The sequence below is a fragment of the Onychostoma macrolepis genome, chromosome 11 (assembly GCF_012432095.1).
Source record: "Onychostoma macrolepis isolate SWU-2019 chromosome 11, ASM1243209v1, whole genome shotgun sequence".
NCBI classification, from domain to species: Eukaryota; Metazoa; Chordata; class Actinopteri; order Cypriniformes; family Cyprinidae; genus Onychostoma; species Onychostoma macrolepis.
The window spans coordinates 25347359-25365875 of NC_081165.1; the positions used below are offsets into that span (position 1 = coordinate 25347359).

At 35.7% G+C, this 18517-nt stretch overlaps 1 protein-coding gene across 2 annotated transcripts in view; it reads right to left on the reverse strand.

Moving 5' to 3' along the window:
* The window catches only part of pla2r1 (phospholipase A2 receptor 1), a 28407-nt gene that overhangs the window by 5874 nt on the left and 4016 nt on the right, over positions 1-18517 (reverse strand). For both annotated transcript variants that reach the window (XM_058791015.1, XM_058791014.1), the window contains exons 3-26: positions 16894-17067; positions 16141-16305; positions 13714-13827; positions 12616-12762; positions 10931-11119; positions 10697-10854; positions 10275-10385; positions 7070-7182; positions 6634-6803; positions 6071-6279; positions 5762-5907; positions 4967-5051; positions 4656-4788; positions 4451-4486; positions 4203-4363; positions 3677-3732; positions 3286-3383; positions 3058-3194; positions 2347-2464; positions 2156-2268; positions 1918-2053; positions 568-806; positions 297-483; positions 77-208 (exon numbers count right to left, since the gene is read on the reverse strand). In XM_058791015.1, coding sequence (XP_058646998.1) covers positions 77-208; positions 297-483; positions 568-806; positions 1918-2053; positions 2156-2268; positions 2347-2464; positions 3058-3194; positions 3286-3383; positions 3677-3732; positions 4203-4363; positions 4451-4486; positions 4656-4788; positions 4967-5051; positions 5762-5907; positions 6071-6279; positions 6634-6803; positions 7070-7182; positions 10275-10385; positions 10697-10854; positions 10931-11119; positions 12616-12762; positions 13714-13827; positions 16141-16305; positions 16894-17067 — 3327 coding nt within the window. The remainder of the gene's footprint in view (positions 1-76; positions 209-296; positions 484-567; positions 807-1917; positions 2054-2155; positions 2269-2346; positions 2465-3057; positions 3195-3285; positions 3384-3676; positions 3733-4202; positions 4364-4450; positions 4487-4655; positions 4789-4966; positions 5052-5761; positions 5908-6070; positions 6280-6633; positions 6804-7069; positions 7183-10274; positions 10386-10696; positions 10855-10930; positions 11120-12615; positions 12763-13713; positions 13828-16140; positions 16306-16893; positions 17068-18517) is intronic.

Here is an 18517-nt window from a genome sequence, read left to right on the forward strand (position 1 = left end):
GTTATACAAATAAGTTATACACCCAAAGATAATCAATGCCACCGCTAGGTGGAGCTCTTGATCCGAAGTGCCGTACCCTTCTTTTTACAGTGATTTCTCGCTTCCTCCAGGGTCATCTTCAATAGAACTGTTTCAAAATAATAGCAGCTCCCACGAAACTTCACCCAGGTCTCAGGACATACCACTTCATAGGAGAAAGCAATGCTTTCTGTGGGAGGACAAACAACGATATCAGTCAGTTTTCAACTATTTACAATTGATGAAATGAATCCAAAGACAGAGAGGAATGGACTCACTTGGGGGAGGTATGTAACATATCGCCCCTGATAAGAACATGTCACATTCAACGTCTTTCCACCGTCCGTTAATATCCATGGACACACAGCCTCCATCTCCCATGGGCCCCTCTGGGTAATAATTAGACACTTCCCAGTAAGTGAAGGAAAGCTCACTGCCATCCGACCACTGGTGTGAGAGACCATCCTATGAAGGTAGAGGACGCTCTTGTTTAATACACAAATATAACCCATCAAACGACATGACAGTGTGATTTCAAAGCCTCCTTACATCTGTACTGTACAAGCCGATCCAGTGTGGGGCTTCAAGCCTGTTGATCAGCACAGTGAGATAGGCCTGCTGAAACGGGTCTGTGATGCTCACAAGTGCCGCCCCCTTCTCCAAACATGCCTTCTGGGCCTGATACCAGCTCAAGTTGCCGTGGATGATACGGTAACTGTGGTTCTTATACTCGGATGAGTCCAGAGAGGAAGCGGTATAATAGGATTGTGTAGGACGCTTGGTGATGTCTGAGATAAAGTGGACATGCACCGATATTAAAAATTGATAATTAGTTGTTATATGTTATGGTCACTAACTGATAGGATGTCATATTATTTTGTGTAAATAAATTACAAATTAAAATCAATAATTTTCAAATGCTGCAAGTGAATGATATGGAAACAAAATCTCAAAATTGACCAGTGCCTGAAAAAAAGGTTCACCCAAAAATGAAAATTCGCTGTACTCGCTCTCAGGTCTCAGGTCATCCAAGATGTAAATGAGTTTGTTTCATGGCAGAACAGATCTGGATAAATTTTGCATTCCATCATTCACTGTGTAGTGAATGGGTGCCGTCAGAATGAGAGTCCAAACAGCTGCAAAAAATAATCCACACCACTCTAGTCCATCAATTAACGTCTTGTGAAGTGAAAAGCAGCATGTTTGTAAGAAACATATCCATCATTACAATGTTTTTATCTTCAAACTGTTGTTTTTGGCTAAAATATGAGTCCTCTATCCATAATATTGATTTCTCCAGAGGAAAAGTTGCCTCTCTTAAATCAGGAGAGAAATATGCACAGATTAAGCACTGTTTACAAGCGAAAACAGCCTGAAACAGTTCTACACCAAAAATTTTGATGTGAAACAACAACATGAGATGGACATTTTCACTGGTGGAAGCATTATTATGGATTATGGACTATATTTAGTATTTTGGCCAGAAGTGACGGTTTAAAGTTAATATGCCTTAATAATGGATTTGCTTCTTACAAACAAGCAGCTTTTCACTTCACAAGAGTGAATAACTGATGGACTGGAGTGGTGTGGGTTACTTGTGGATTATTGTGATGTTTTTATCAGCTGTTTGGACTCTCATTCTGACGGCACCCATTCACTGCAGAGGATCCACTGGTGAGCAAGTAATGGAATGCTACATTTCTTCAAATCTGTTCTGATGAAGAAACAAACTCATCTACATCTTGGATGACTTGAGTATATTTATAGCAAATTTAAAATATTTTGGTTGAACTAAGTGAGTGATAAATGATGACAAAAGCAATATAAATGTCAAAATATGAGGAAACACGTATCCTCAATTAAATATCGGTCAATGCCAATGAATTAAAAATTAAAAACCTTGCGGCTTCTGGCAGACAAAGCCATAGACGCTCTCAGTACAGATGTCGTCTTGCCATAACCCTGTCACACGGAAGTTGTGACTGTTGGACAGGTAAGTACAATGAGGTTCCCCAGGAGATCTATAATTAGACACCTGCAGACACACACAAAGAAAAACATTTAAAAACAGAAATAAAAAAACTCTATTTTCAAATCAAATTACATTTCAGATATATTAAATCCTGAGTCTTTATACCTCCCAGTTATTATAGCTGACTGGCTTCCCGTTGCTCCACTTGGAGGAAAAACGACCCTGTGCACCAATCCAAACCCCCGCCGACCAGCCATGAAGCAGCATGACGATGTAGGCTTCAACCAACAGATAAAAACCACAAAAATGTCAATACAAAGAAACATTGGAAACTATAATGAAGATGTGATCTTTACCTTGTTCAATTTCATCTTCTATGGACACCAGAGATCCCTGATAGGATGAGCAGACGGACCGAGCATCCAGCCAGGATTTCCCATCTCCCGGACGGGCTGGGAGATGCAGAAACAGACACTGGCAACCAATCACAAACAAGCAATTCTCAATGATACAATAAAACCCAAGAACCTAAAATGGTAAACAAATAAGCTGATTTCTGAAGATCATATCGGATAGAAACATACTCTATGCACAAAACTGGTGCGCAAAATTCACCAACTGGGCAGGGCTAAACCCAGCAGTGCAAATACTTACTTGCCCGCCAAAATAAAAAATAGCTAATTTTAGGTTTGAAAATGAGGAAAATTCATAGTTAAAAAGTAAATGTTCGCATTTTATTTTTATACTATAAAATAATCGTATTTCTATTTAATACTCACTTAATATTAATTCATCATTTAATGCATCCTCCTTTATTAGTGAGAAAAAGCATGAGCTTACAATATTAGCAGTTAATTAAAATACGTTTCACTGAAAAACTGTGACAAAAATTGTCCAGCTGAATTATGGTATATTTAATTTGGAAAAATTGTATTTGTGAAAAAAACATACAAAACATAAATAAATAAATAAATAAAGTGATACTACTCTGAAAGGAGCATGCACTTTGAGAACCACTCATCTACGTAGTTTACATTCCCACAAAGCAGCTTCTAGTGTATGTGAACCTTGTGTCCGTAGTAGAACCAGTTCTCTGGGCAGCTGCCGACATAGTGAGGCTCGCGTGGGTCCTCCACTAAAGACACCGTTCTGCGCTTGCACACGTAACTATGTCGATCCTTACAGCTTCCTGCTGACCACTGACCTGCACAACATTATTGATAAGCAGTGTATGAGTACACCAGATAATGCTACTTGTGTGTGCTTAAGTGATTGTTCGTACATATATTGTTTACCGGATTGAGACGACATCTGGATGCAGTTTTGGCCAGGCTTTCGGTAGAATCCACCATTTTCCCAGTTCTCATAATCCAAAGCGGATCCATCAGTCCAACTGCAGAGAGCAAACACATAAAACACATATAAAACCCAACGTGAAGCCTGCTTCACTGTGTACGCTCCTCTTGTGCTCTCTTAAAGGTAAAGTGTGTGACTTCTGTAATATTTGTTGACCAAATACAGTTCATTTTGAACTTAAAATCATATGAATTATTTCTTCAAGAATAATTTTCTGCCTTTGTCTTTCACTTATTATATATATAACAATGAATAAATAAAAAAATGGGACTTTTCATTTATTGAATTATACTGTAAAAGAGACTCATTATGGTAGTCAAAGAAAGGCACCTGAGACCATCGTGACCACTGTTAGCAGACAAACCAATCCACCAAAATTCAGAATCCTAAAAACAAAGAATCAAACAAATATGCTCTTTTATATAAACACATGTAAATATTATATTTTGCATATATGTATTTATGTTCCAAATTTTGTGCTCAGTAAGCTTCTTATGCTCACCAAGGCTGCATTTATTTAATCAAAAATACATTAAAAACAGTAATATTGTAAAAAGAATAAAAACAACAGTTTTCTCATTTTATATATTTTAAAATGTATTGTTGTGATGTAAAAAATGAATTTTGTCACATGATCCTTCAGAAATTATTCTAATATGCTGATATGCTGCTCAAAAAACTTGTTTTTTTATTATTATCAATGGTGAAATCAGTTGCTTAATGTTTTCTTTCATGAATACAAAGTTCAAATGAACAGAATTTATGTCTTTACTGTCTCTTTTGATCAATTTAATGCATCCTTGCTGAATAAAAGTAGTCATTTGTTTAAAAAAACATGAAGAAATGCATATAATACCTTGTTAATGTGTTCTCTGATGAAGTCCAGTTCCTCACTAGAGTGAACGGAGAGCAGATCAGCACCCATCATCTTACAGGCGAAGGAGACGGACTCCCAGGGAAACGGCATACTGGCAAAGTAATATTCAGCTCCTCTGAAAAATATCCACGGCTCATGTTCTGCGCCATAAACACAAGCGAGTGTCATCATCATAAACATCAGCAGTGAGGATCAGCCTCTATAGTATTTATCTGTACTGTACTTACGGTCGCTGTACCAGTACGGCTTCACCAACTCCACACCTGAGCAAAACCGACAATTTCAACAGCTGTTATTGTTTTGCACTTTTTCCCAAAAAATACAAAATAACGAAATGCAAATATTAATTGAAACCAGTGTAAGCTGGTCTTTCCTGCAAGTCGGTAATGAGTTTTTCATTACACGTTATATCCATACAGCCAAAGCACAAACCTCTAGGGACCTTGCAAATCCACTCATATCTGGAGTCACATGAGTGAGGCGTGAGAGTGTTTGTGAGGTCACTGTACACAGCACACATGCGAGAGTCCACTTCATTCATATCCTCCACGAACGATGCCACCACCTGCAGAATGCCATCATGACAATTATTTAACGAGCGGATGAACAGGTTCTTCCATGACTTTCTGTCTCTCTTTTTTACATGGAGTTAATATATTCAAACATAGCCAAAGCACACGACTCATTGCGTTCTCTTTTCCTGGCTTTTTTGCCTGTTTCTCTTTTTCTCTGAATTTTTTTACCGGTGTGCCATCGGACCACTCCCAGGCTCCGTCAGACCAGGGGTTTCTCTTAGTAAAGCCCACCCAAAACCAGCGACCCTCTGTACTGAAAACAGACAAAAAAAGAAAAGAAAGGAGAGAGAAAAATCATTTAATTAATCAATTCAGACTTACAAAATAAATTCATAACATAAATTAATAAGAAAAATTTATTAGAAAAATATAAAAATTTTTTTTTTTTAAATATTATTATTTATGTTTTTTTTTACAAATTTGAAGAATATAATAAGGGGTTCAAAAGTCACAAACCTATTTAGTTAGTTTATTTGACCTAGAAATATTATAATTGAAATATTTATTTATTTAAAAAAAAAAAAAATCTTTGTGATTTACATTTTGAATTCCATGTTTTCTCAGATTTTTCAACCACTGTACAAAATTCCAAAAGAAAAGTTACATATAATGGCCACCTGCATACACTACCATTCAAAAGTCTGGGGTCAGTAAGATTTTTTTTTTTTTTTAAGAATCTGATACTTTCATTCAGTTGCATAGTAAATTAATTAAAAATGAGAATAAAGACATTAATAATGTTACAAAAGTTGTATGATAGAATGATAGGGGGAAAAAAAATGCATGATTTCCATAAAAATATTAAGTGCAAATTAAAATATATTCAAATAATACTACTGTTCACAATATGACTGTTTCACTGTTTTTTGGTCACATGCAGCCTTGGTGTGAATAACAGCCTTCTTAACTTGTGAACAGTGGTGTATAAATGCCCACTTGTGGTGGGAAAACGTGTAAACCAACCTTTGGAACATCATAGAGAGGAGCTTTTTGACAAAAGCCTGATCTTCATAGTGATGGAAACTGGCCAGATCAGCACCCAAAGCCCGGCAGAAGAACTGAGCCTCGGTCCAGGTGCGTTGCATCAGGATCTTCTCGCTGTGATACACCTAAACAACAAACAAACAAACAAACAAACAAACAAACTGAACATGAACGGCAGGAACATACTGAATTATAATTAATCAACAGGTAAAGTTTATTAAATAAAATATTCAACACAAGACAGTGGCTCTCAATAATGGGTATATGATTATTTACTCTTTGTACTACCTTGTAACAGTGAGACAGGCCTTTGTGGCTCTCCCATCCTGTGGGACATGGTGCATTCAGGTTTATGTCTGGCACAGGCATCAGGGTGTCACGATTACCGCTCACTTCCTGTTTGCACACAGACAGGGCCTTAAAAGCGTGACAATTTTTCACCTCCCAGTGACCCAGAGCCTGGCCTCCAGACATCACCACACAGCCTCCTGCACTCACTGCAGACAGAGGGACAAAGATGATTGATGAAATCTGATTGATTTGCGCCTGCCAGCCTAGGTGGTAAGATTTTTAAAGGGATAGTTCTTCCAAAAATGCTAATTATGTCATAATTTACTCATCCTCAAGTTGTTCCAAACCTGTATGAATTTCCTTCTTTTGTCGAGCACCAATTCTGGTAACCAAACAGTTCCTGGTAGACATTGACTTCTACAGTATTTTTGTTCCATAATATGGAAGTCAATGATTTGCTTACCAACATTCTTTTGTAAAGAAAGTAAATCATACAGGTTCGGTGAGTAAATGATGACAGAATGTTAATTTTTGGGTGAAGTGTCCCTTTAAGGGCTTACCTGGCTGGTGTCGGTTCCACTTGGTGTAGGTGAGGGGTGTCGACGAGCCGTTCTGCGTCAGCCAGCGGTACTCTCCGGTTCTGTTCTGGTCCTGCAGAGCTGTCCAGTAGGATCGGGTCTCAGAGCCTCCCTTTTCACTGATCAGGCTGTTTAGAAAGGCCTGCTCAAACCTGCCACAGAGAAACCACACACTCCGATTGTGATCTATGCGTCTGCCTCTTTCATGTTGTAAACTGTAATTATCCAATTTTCTGTTCTCTTTCTGAAACAAATGCATCATTGTTTCCACAAAAATATTAAAGCAGCACAACAGTTTTTAACATTGATACAAATAAATGTTTCTTGAGCAGCAAATCAGTATATAAGAATGATGTCTGAAGGATCATGTGACTGAAGACTGGAGTAATTATGCAGAAAATTCCATTTTTTGACATACCTGCTTTCTATAGTAACAAGAGGAGATTTGCAGTAATATCCTTTAACTGCATCCTCAAACGTCTGCTCCTGATCTGTGATTTTATAACACCAGTTGTCCTTCCTTCTCCAGCCCTGCATATACACACAAAACACATACTGTTATGGTTTGCAGTGTGTAGTACAGGATTTCATATGTAGTGGTCACTAGAAAGTAAGCAGTGTGCAGGAAGTAGTAACTAATGTAGTGTACTACCATATTTTCCATAATATACTTTTCTGGAATTTTTTTTAATCATTTCATAAATGCTGCCACTTCATGCTCAAAGCGCACACATTTGCATTCATGCTGAATGAGAGCAGTACGTGAGTCCAAGTTTATTTTAGTTCTGTCAAACGATTAATCGCGATTAATCGCATCCAAAACAAGTTTGTGTTTACATACTATATGTATGCGCACTGTGCATATTTATATGCTTACACATAAATACACACACATATGCATATATTTTAGAAATATATGTAATATACATGTTTATTTATGTATAATCGTTGTGACGAGACAGAGGACTCAAAGGCAGAGGATTTGATGCAAACAGTAGGTTTATTTTCCAAAGGTGAACAAAATAAATTAAACTCTAACAAAAATCAGCGAGCAAGTCTGTGGGGTGATCCAGCTACGGTCGGCAGTGAGATGCGGACCCAACGAGCTGATCACTGCCCAAGACCAACCACCTAAGAGTGGAGCGAGGCAGAGAGCGGCAGTCCTTCTCTCTACGCGTCCTGGGGTACAGTCAGACAGACGTGAGTACAACACCAGCGCACAGAACACAAAACAATCTACTCACAACAAGGACTAGTCAGAAGAGAAATATAAAGGAAAGGGTAATGAGCGACAGGTGGAATAGAAGCAACTCGTGACATGCGCAGCCCCACCGCCAGATCAGCGCTGATTGCACCTGTCACGAGCTGCCGAAAAAGACATGACAACAGACAGCAGAGGGAGCCAGAAAGGCACCCTGACCCGTGACAATCATACATACTGTATATTATGTTAATCATAAATTTATGTAAATCACATATATAGTATATATGCGTGTGTGTGTATGTGTGTGTGTATTTATATACATATAAATATAAACAGTGCACACACATATTATGTAAACACAAGGTTTTATTTTGGATGTGATTAATCGCGATTAATCGTTTTGAAATCACTAGTTTATTTGTACAGCACACGTGCCAGTAGTTTCAGTTTCGCTTATAGAAATTTGTTTAGGCTTGGCATTTATCATAAATGTTGTTTATAATGAACACCTCAATGATTTATATTATATTACATTCATATTATATTTCTGTTCTGAATAAAGATAAAATGAAAGGATTTGTTGTAGAGTGAGGGCAACGAAAGTACATGTTTACAGTGTTTATAATGTTTGTAAATATTTTATATTATTTAAAATTAATTTTTATTTACATCATTTCTTGATGAAATAATAAATGCAATATATCTGTGTTTTTTTTCTCTTAAAAATGCAATTTTGACACTTATGGTCGAGTATGAGTTCTGTAAAATACTGTTAATTTAATACTACTTCTAGTAAGGTATAAATAGTGCATAGTTTGCTGTAGATGCAGGACATTTTGGATGCAGCATCAGCTGGAATTGACATCTGGCTGTGTTTTCACACCCGTCCTCTAGTAACCCTGAGTTCAATGTCCTCAATTCAGTGTCCTTCAGAAAACCTGGACCAGACTGAAACAAGCATTTTAACAGCAACAAATAGACACAGTTGGGTAGCTGATGCTCAACTTTAATCAAGATTTAGATTAAAACTAATAGAATTTAGTTAGAAAGAGAAAGAATTTAAAGGCTTCACCATTTTACACACAATTGCCTTTAGTAGAATATGAAACCATTTCAGCGGACAATAAACGGTTGTCTACAAGCTGAGTGAGTGTGGGTGTGACGCTGGCACGTGTGCATCTCTGAAAAGTGCTCTTTCTCTGTTTGGCCATATTCATCACATTCGTCCTTCTGCAGTCGTCCTTTTTCATAGCCAGTAAAAGCAGAAACAGAGCGACAGAACAGATCTGAATCAGTCTGTTGTTCTCAGACCGTGACCCGCTCTCACCCTCGCTGACGGTCGCTCCATCCTCCAGACACACGGCCTGTCTGCCCTCCTCACCCCACACAAAGCCCATCTCAAGCACAACCAATCAGAAATGCAGGAAAACAGATGAAAGGAGAATGCCGGTTTCTTCTTTTACAGTTTTCCACTGAATCGTTATATCTTTCTCACACAATGTATTTTAAATGACATGTTCTAGGGAACTTTTGTTTTCTTTTTTGTTCTTGTTGCGCTTTTATTTAAAAATTGATCTTTAATCATATTAGTGTGGTTGTGTTTACTTTATTCTACATAATAGCAGGTCATTTTATCAATTAATCATTCAAAAATATATATAAATAAATATATAGTATAATAATGATAGGTGCAGCTAATGCTGGACAAACTGCTCCAAAATTTAGCTAATTAAGTTTCTATTAGCTAAGCTAATAAATTCTAGGTAAATATTCCAATTTATCCATTGCTTTTTCTCTTTTCTGAATGAGCTGTCTGAATGAGTCACTAACCAATTCATGTTGTTTTCGCTAGCCTATGTGGTGAATGAATCACTGAAAAGAACCAAATCAAAAGAATGATTCATTTGTGAATTTTATTTTAGTATTATTTATATCCCATTATAGTATTTCTATATTTTGAATTTTATTTTTATTTCATTTAATTTTTAGTCATTTTGTTATGTGCTTTTGTGATTTTTATTAGTTCTTTTAATGTATTTTGTTTTTGTTCATAATTAAATATAACTTTAATGTATTATTATTTCAGTTTTATTTGAGTGATTTTGGTAATTCAACTTGAACGTATTTATTTCAGTTAGTTACCAATGCTACATTTCAACTTTTTTTTCAACTAATGTATTTATATTTTATTTTATTTCAATTGATTTTTAATAGTTATAGTTTTAGTTAATAATAACACTAATCGACACAGCTCTGAATCTAAACAAAAATAGTCATATTTGCCTGCAAAACGTAAGCAAAAATGACTTTTTGATCTTTGATTTATTTTGTTACTTTCCTATTTTCCTTCAACAAGACCGTCCTTGGGTTTCTAATTTCATTTCACCTCACGATTATGTGTGTTAAAGTACGCTCTCACCTCCGGACATCCTTCATCCCATTCTCCAGACGGATGCTGTGGAACAAGACCTGAGGTCTTACAGATTGCGGCATGCTGCTCTTCACACTCCTCAAACTGCCATCTGCTGTCCTAAAACACACACACAAAGAGTCCTTCATCAAGTACAGAAGAAAGTTCAAAAGGGTCAGACCCGTCATATGACCCGGTGGATGCCTAGACCGCTGGTTTACTGCTATGACTAACTGGTGACTGTGCATCCGATTACCCAGGATAAAGCTTTCATGCAGTGACTGTCTCTGAAATCAGATCTTGCCATTTTCAGCTTGCACATAGCTGCAGTCTGATTCTGGACATGTACGTCCTTTCTGACCACATACTGTATGCTGGGTTTATGACTAACGTCCTGTGACATTAATCTGACCTCTGACCTCTGATCTCACCTTCAAGTCTGCGGTGACACAGATTCGTTTGTCGCCATGGCTATGGGAAGGCTCCTGAGAGTACCAGGATGTGAATGTGACTGGAGAGCCGTCTGACCACTGGACTGATGAAAGTTTGTCCTCCTTATGCAAGCCGATCCACACCTTAGAGTCGGATCCTGACATAAACGACATATAACTTCAAAAATGACACTATAAGGTGAAAAAAACATTTAATTTCAGGCCAGTACCAACCATTGGAGAGCAGTTTCAGTAGTAGTTCTTGTTGAGAGAGGGAGTGGACGCTGACCAGCTCTGCCTCAAGAGATTTGCATGCGCTGGAAGAGCCGTCCCAGTTCAACCTCTCATCCAGGTATCGGTAACAAAACCCATTATGGGCCAACCAACCACCGGGACAAATCGTCTCCTTATACTGCCAGTTATCTTGTAAAAAAACAGACAGAAAGAAGATTTAACAATAGTTTTAAAAATAAATACTACAGTACAGACTACTCTTCTTTCCATAAGACCTTGAAAGCTTTGTTAGATCACATCAAAGACTGACTCTGTTCTCCTGACGCTAGCACTGATATGCTATAAATAACTCCTAATGACACCTACTGGAAAGACGAAAGATACATATTGAAGTGACGATTGTTTGGTTGTTTGTTGATAATGTTTTTTCCTCTTTTTATTAATATTTTAATTTATTTGTATTATTATTACTTCCTTCCCCTTACACATGGTGAGGGTAAGTGGTTTTTATTTTATATTATATTATATTATATTATATTATTTTTTGAGTGGGAGTGTTGGGTTTCAACTGAATCCATTTGTAATTTTTTTATTTTTCATTAAATGTACAATTTTGTATTTATCCTGTTAAATACCAATAAAAATAAGTTTTCTTCAAAAAGAATTGTGTGCTTTTTAAATAGATGTTTTTTGTAACATATTAAATGCATTTACTGTCACTTCTGATCAATTTAAATTTTCCTTGCTGACTAAATGGGTGATTTTTTAAAATTAATTTCAAGCAAAAATATAAAAAAATAAATAAAATAAAACAATAAAAAAAAAGTAGAGCTGCACCATTATCACAATTTTTTGACAGTACTGACAATCAATAATTATTTTCAGGTTATAAACAAATTAATGATATCAAAATTCTCTTGTATTCTATCTAAAAAGAAATAAAACTATTTATTATGTGATATAGTAATGGAATGAAAGTCTTTAGCATTATAAGAATCACTCTTCAAGAAATCTTTTTACTGCAATAAAAACACCAATTTAAAAAAGCCACTAATACTGACCAGACCCGATTAAATTTCTTTTAATCAAAAACTACTGGTTTTATATATATTTTTTTTAATAAATGTATACATATTAAGAAGTATTGATTTTAATCAAGCCAGCTTTATAGTCTCAAGTCAATCCTAGTCATCTTATATTGTTATATCATATATTGCTGATGACCCCGACCGTTTCTATATTTGCACACACACTGTGAGAATCTGTGTGTTTGTGTGTTTTTGACAGCCAGGGCCAGGAGTTCAAACTCTAGATGGGACACAGCTGTAGTGCCTTTGAGCAAAACTCAGGACACGCCCTCATTTTTCTCTTCCAACCAACCCCAGTCAACGCTGACCATCATGGAAACAATAGTCACTAGTCTGTATCAGACAGCGGAATCTTTCCTTCAATAATGAGTACTGGAAAATGACACACGTTTTACGTAATACTGGCTTTTACATGCTGGGGCCGAAGCTAAAACTAGACCAAACTTGAGAAAACCAGGTGAATGGAGAGTCTGGGAAAAGTCAGACGTGTTAGAGGAAAAGACAAAGAGCTATTAGAAACGGATGGATGGACAGACAAAAAAGCTGGATAAATGAATGGGAAAGATGCATGAGCAGTCAGATCACTCATGTATTTACCAAGCGGCTCGGCATTCCGGCTGTATTTGGTGGCTTTCTTGCAGATGTAAGGCAAGGCTGACTCACACGACAGACTCTGCCAGGAACCCTGCGTGGAGTTAAACACCCCACACTGCTGGTTCTCCTGCACCGGTGTGGAGGTCAGATCTAGACAGGAAGATGAACAAACACTGAATAGGATATTTAACGGGATAGATCACCCAAAAATGACAATTCTGTCATCATGTACGCCTCCTCATGTTGTTACAAACCTGTATGCATTTCCTTCTTTTGTTGAACACAAAAGAAGATATTTTGAAGAATGTTGGTAACCAAACAGTTGCTGGCAGTCATTGACTTCCATTGTCTTTTTCCACACTATGGAAGTCAATGGCTACCAGCAACTGTTTGGTTACCCACATTAATATTTTTTTTTGTGTGTTTAACAGAAGAAAGTAACTTATCGAATTATGCTTTAGAATAGATGTTTATTACCTTAAGGAAAACGTGTTTACAGGACCACACACACTGTCGGCTTATTAAGCATAATCATTTTAAGAACCTCAACAGAATTGTCATTTTTGGGTAAATTATTTCTTAAATGTGACCCTGGACGACAAAACCAGTCTTAAGTGTCAATTTTTCGATTGATTTATACATCAAATAAGCTCATTTATACATCAAATATTGATTTATACAATAAATAAGCTTTCCATTGATGTATGGTTTGTTAGGATCGGACAATATTTGGCTGAGATACAACTATTTGAAAATCTGGAATCTGAGGGTGCAAAAAAATCATAATATTGAGAAAATCGCCTTTAAAGTTGTCCAAATGAAGTTCTTAGCAATGCATATTACTAATCAAAAATTAAGTTTTTATACATTTACGGTAAGAAATTTACAAAATATCTTCATGGAATATGATCTTTACTTAATATACTAATGATTTTTGGCATAAAAGAAAAATGGATAATTTTGACCCATACAGTGTATTTTTGGCTATTGCTACAAATATACCCCAGCGACTTAAGACTGGTTTTGTGGTCCAGGGTCACAAATAGGTAATACTGGCCATGAAGAACAACTCTTCAACCTAATATCATAAGCCAACTGTACCTGCGGTGTAACTGACAAGAGCTAAAGGAGATCCATCAGACCACTGCCATCCCCCATGTTGACTGAGATGGTTTAATCCAATCCAGACCATCACACCCATATCTGATAGTCTTCCTGGTGGAACACAATAACATCAATGACACATCAATAAAAAGCTTCCATGAAACACAACATGGCATGTTAGGAAGACTGTATGAGCTTCTCTTTGCCATACAATAATAGTGAATGGCTACATACTGCTAAGGCTAAAATAGATAAACAAAAGCACCATAAAAGGTGTCCATATGACTATTAAATGCATCTTATAGCTTCAGAAGACTGAGTATATAGTGTTAGAGTCACATGGACTACTTTTTTGTCCTTTCTGGATCTAGTCAGTTTAACTAACCATACACAATTGACCCTTCACAAAGACCCGCCCTTATTAGTTACTGTTACTACATCTGACGAGCCATGGTGCTCAAACACTGATCTCACACAGAGAAAAATACATCGCAGAGCAAAGAGAGAACTGCCCACGCGCCGACAGACAAGACAGAGCAGGTTACTTTTGCTATGGAACAAAGTCTCAGTTTTCTAATTTTGGCATTTTTTTAGGAAATGCAAACAATAAATACGGTTTTGTGGCTCTTTAATGTGTCGTGACAGATCGCTGTTGCGCCTGAGTTCAATCGGCACATGAACCGATCGTTCAACATGAATGAAAATCAGAAGGTATCTTATTTCAACTGCAGATATATGTCAATATACACACAGTTTTTCAAGTTAAGTCCACTGATGTTAATCTACTCTACTGTCTCCTGGTTTGTTTGTCGGACAAAATGGCAGATTCACCTTTATGATTGGTCAGATCGCCTGTCAATCAAACTTCCGGCGAAGGGCCATTATATATAATTAACACACACACACACACATACATATTATATATATTATAGAAAATATATAAGTCTATAAAGAAATACAATTTATATATATATGAAGAGTTTGGTTTCAAAACACTATAAATCCATTTTGATTAATTTGAGTAAAAATGTGTTTTCTTTACCAAGAAAGTGGCAAGATGAAAACCACTATTTTCTGTTTCAAACTTTCACATAGCATTTTTAGGTTATAATAACTTAAAAAAATTCCAATCCAGATTTTCAAAGATTTATTATAAAAACTGATTATTTTTTCCTCAAAATGCAATAAATCCATGTTTTGTTTTGTTTTTTCAAAATGCAATAAATCCATTGAATCAATATAAAAGTTATTTTTCATATTGAAACTGTTGAAAATACACAACAAAGTAAGTTGATCCACATATGACAGCCTATGAACTTGGTCAATACTAATCTTATATATAATCCAGCTTTACTGACGAGGTGCGCATGACAATCATATGCGATGTATCGTGCAGCCCTAATTCTTTGTTTGTTTGTTGATCACAAAGTAAAAAGAAGATGAGGAAAAAGTAGGGTGTATTCAAAGCGCCGCCATTCCTGTCTACAGTGCGTGGAATGGTGCGCTGTGATTGGTTGAGTGTATTTATCGCGTTCTGTAGAGAAGGGAGACTGGCGTTTGTCGCGGTTTGGAGAAAATATAACACGGCAGATATCGCATTTTGCGTAAAATTAAAAAATTGACTTTTCAATACCGACCAGATACAATACTGATTTTGGCGTAAACTCATTTTTTATTTTTTTTTTAAATGGCGTTTATTGCGTTTTGGAACCAAACTCTTCACATATGTGACCCTGGACCACAAAACCAGTCTTAAGTCGCTGAGGTATATTTGCAGCAATAGCCAAAAATACATTGTATGGGTCAAAATTATCGATTTTTCTTTTATGCCAAAAATCATTAGGATATTAAGTAAAGAAGAGTTGCTAAGAACTTCATTTGGACAACTTTAAAGGCGATTTTCTCAATATTTTGTTTTTTTTTTGCACCCTCAGATTCCAGATTTTCAAATAGTTGTATCTCAGACAAATATTGTCCGATCCTAACAAACCATACATCAATGGAAAGCTTATTTATTCAGCTTTCAGATGATGTATAAATCTCAATTTCGAAAAAATTTACACTTAAGTGGTTTTGTCGTCCAGGGTCACATATACACACACACACACACACACACACACAACAGCTGTTATGGTTATCTAGTTAGACCGGCACTAAACCACTGTTAGCTACGGTGGCCGAGAGAGCTCAACACAGCAGGTGCTGCAAATGCTCACAAGAATTTTATTTGCAGTGCGTTTCTTTGTTTGGTTGTGTTGTGAGTATTTGTAGTGCGTGTGTTGTCAAATTGATGAAGTTGTTTTCTTAATTTGCAGGTGTTTTTTTCTATTTGCAGCGCGTTGAGCTCTCTTGCATGTCAGCAAAGAAACACAAAGAAATTATTTCAAAATACCTTTTTGTGCAAACATTTGAGCGTGTGTATACCTTTAATATAGCTTTGTTCACTGGACTGTGTGATGGACAGAAGACTCCCACCCTGTGCTTGACAGGAAGTAAGAGCTTGACTCCAGGTGAGGATGGAGTACAAGTTAAACTGATAACAGGCATTCAGCTCCGGATGGCTCTCCCAGAATTCATTGCAGCCTAACACTGGAAATAACACACATAGACAGGCTCTGTTTGATTCCTTTAGTTAGTTAATATTCACTACCATTCAAAAGTTTGAGATCTGTATTTTTTTTTAATGTTTTTGAAAGACGTTTTACCAAGGTTGCATTTATTTGATTAAAAAATACAGTTAAAAACAATAATATTGTCAATTATTATTGAAATTGAAAATAACTATTTTCAATGCTAATATATTTAAAAATGTAATTCATTTCTGTGATCAAAGCTGAATTTTCAGCATCATCACTGCAGTCTTCAGTGTCACATGATCCTTCAGAAATCATTCTAATATAAAGATTTGCTGAAGAAACATTTATTTTTACTGAAAATTATTTTACTGCCTTTTTGTGTGGAAATCATAATACATTTTTTTTCCCACAATACTTTGAAAGTTTAAAAACACCATTTATTCGAAACAGAAATCTTCTGTAATATTGTAAACGTATTTAACGTCATCTTCAGACCTTCAGACCTTGCTAAACAGAACTACATTAAATTCCCCAACTTTTGAACGGTAGTGTATAGAAAAGTAAGAATAACATATTTAATTTACTTAACATGTGATTTTACCTGGATTGGGGCAGAAGCCCCATTTCTCATCCTGATCATAGTGGTTAGTAGTGGCACACCAGAGGTGACGGTCCTCTCTGCCCTCAGAGGTACAATCCCAGAACCATTTATTGTTGTATTTGAAGGGTATGGAGCAGGTCATGCCGTGGGAGTTTCCTTGTAACGTGTGGATGTCTGTCAACATCAAGAAAACAAACAGAAGCTGTATGACTGCAGCCACATCAAATAAACCTCTTCAAACAATCCACAATGCAACAGATTATAGTAGTCAACCAAAATGTGACTTCAGTCGTCGATACCGATATTTAGACAGCAGGATGATTGCAGTTTAGTTTAGGTAACTTTAAGTTTTAAGTAATGTGGTGCGTGACCAACATGCCGAAGAACTCAAAACAAACAAAACAAAACAGGAAATTATATCATAGAGAGGACCCCTGGTAAAAGTCAGTAAGTCTTTAAGATTTTAGAAGTCAGTAATATTTTTTTTTTAAATAATAATAATTAATAAGTAATGCTAAATTAGTTCAGGTTGTCAAATGTATCATATTTATATATATATATATATATATATATATATATATATATATAATAATTAACAATTAAGATGTGTACATTTACATGTGATAAAAATGTAAGAATGTAATATTTTTCAGCTATAACAAATTCTATATATGTTATGAGAAATACATTACTTTTTATGTGATGGTTACACTGAATTGCATTTTTGTAGTCATTACATTGAAACTTTTCTTACAAATTGAATAAAAAAAATTCTAAACCATATTAAAACAACATAAATACAAAGAGTACAACCTCATGAACTTGACACAATTGTTTTAACAACCATTCACACCAAAGATGATAACTACAGCTTTAACTATAACTACAACATTTTAATAATTGTTCTAACGCTGTAAGAATAAGCTATAATGATAATGAAACAAGAACAATATTGTTAAAATCTCTTTCAGAAAAGTGTTTTTCCAGAAGTGTTTTAATAACACTATTTCTCATCTTTAATAAATGTCAGTTTGGGTAAAGTAATCATTTTATTGTGGCTACACTGTAAAAAAAAAAAAAGAGTTGAGCCAACTTAAAATTTTAAGGCAACCAGCTTCAGCAGATTTTTGAGTTTTCTCAACTTGTCGTTTTAAGTTTATACAACAAAAATTTGAGAATCTCCCACAAAAATAAGTTGAGCAAACTCAAAAATCTGCTGAAGCTGGTAAAAGAATTTTTTAAGTTCACTCAACTTTTTTTTTTTTACAGTGTAGATGTTATGTATTAAGTTAACCCATTTGTTAAACATTTACTGTCCAAAAAAAGTGTAATTTTATGTATGTCACCTTTTTTATTAATTGTTTTGTGTTTTTATGGTTGTTTTACTGTTAAAATTTACCTTAAAATACTACTTGGTAATGGCAAATGGATTACCATTAAATGTAAAGTCAACATTAATAATGCTGGAAATGTTCATATGCCTTTTTGAAGAGAAAAAGTGTCACAACTACCCTCAGTGTCCCCTGTTATATTTTTCCTGTAATTTAAAACTGACAATAGAGTTTGTAAACAATCCACAGCCTAGTGCCAAAAATACTGACAGCCAATCAAAAGCTGCCTAATT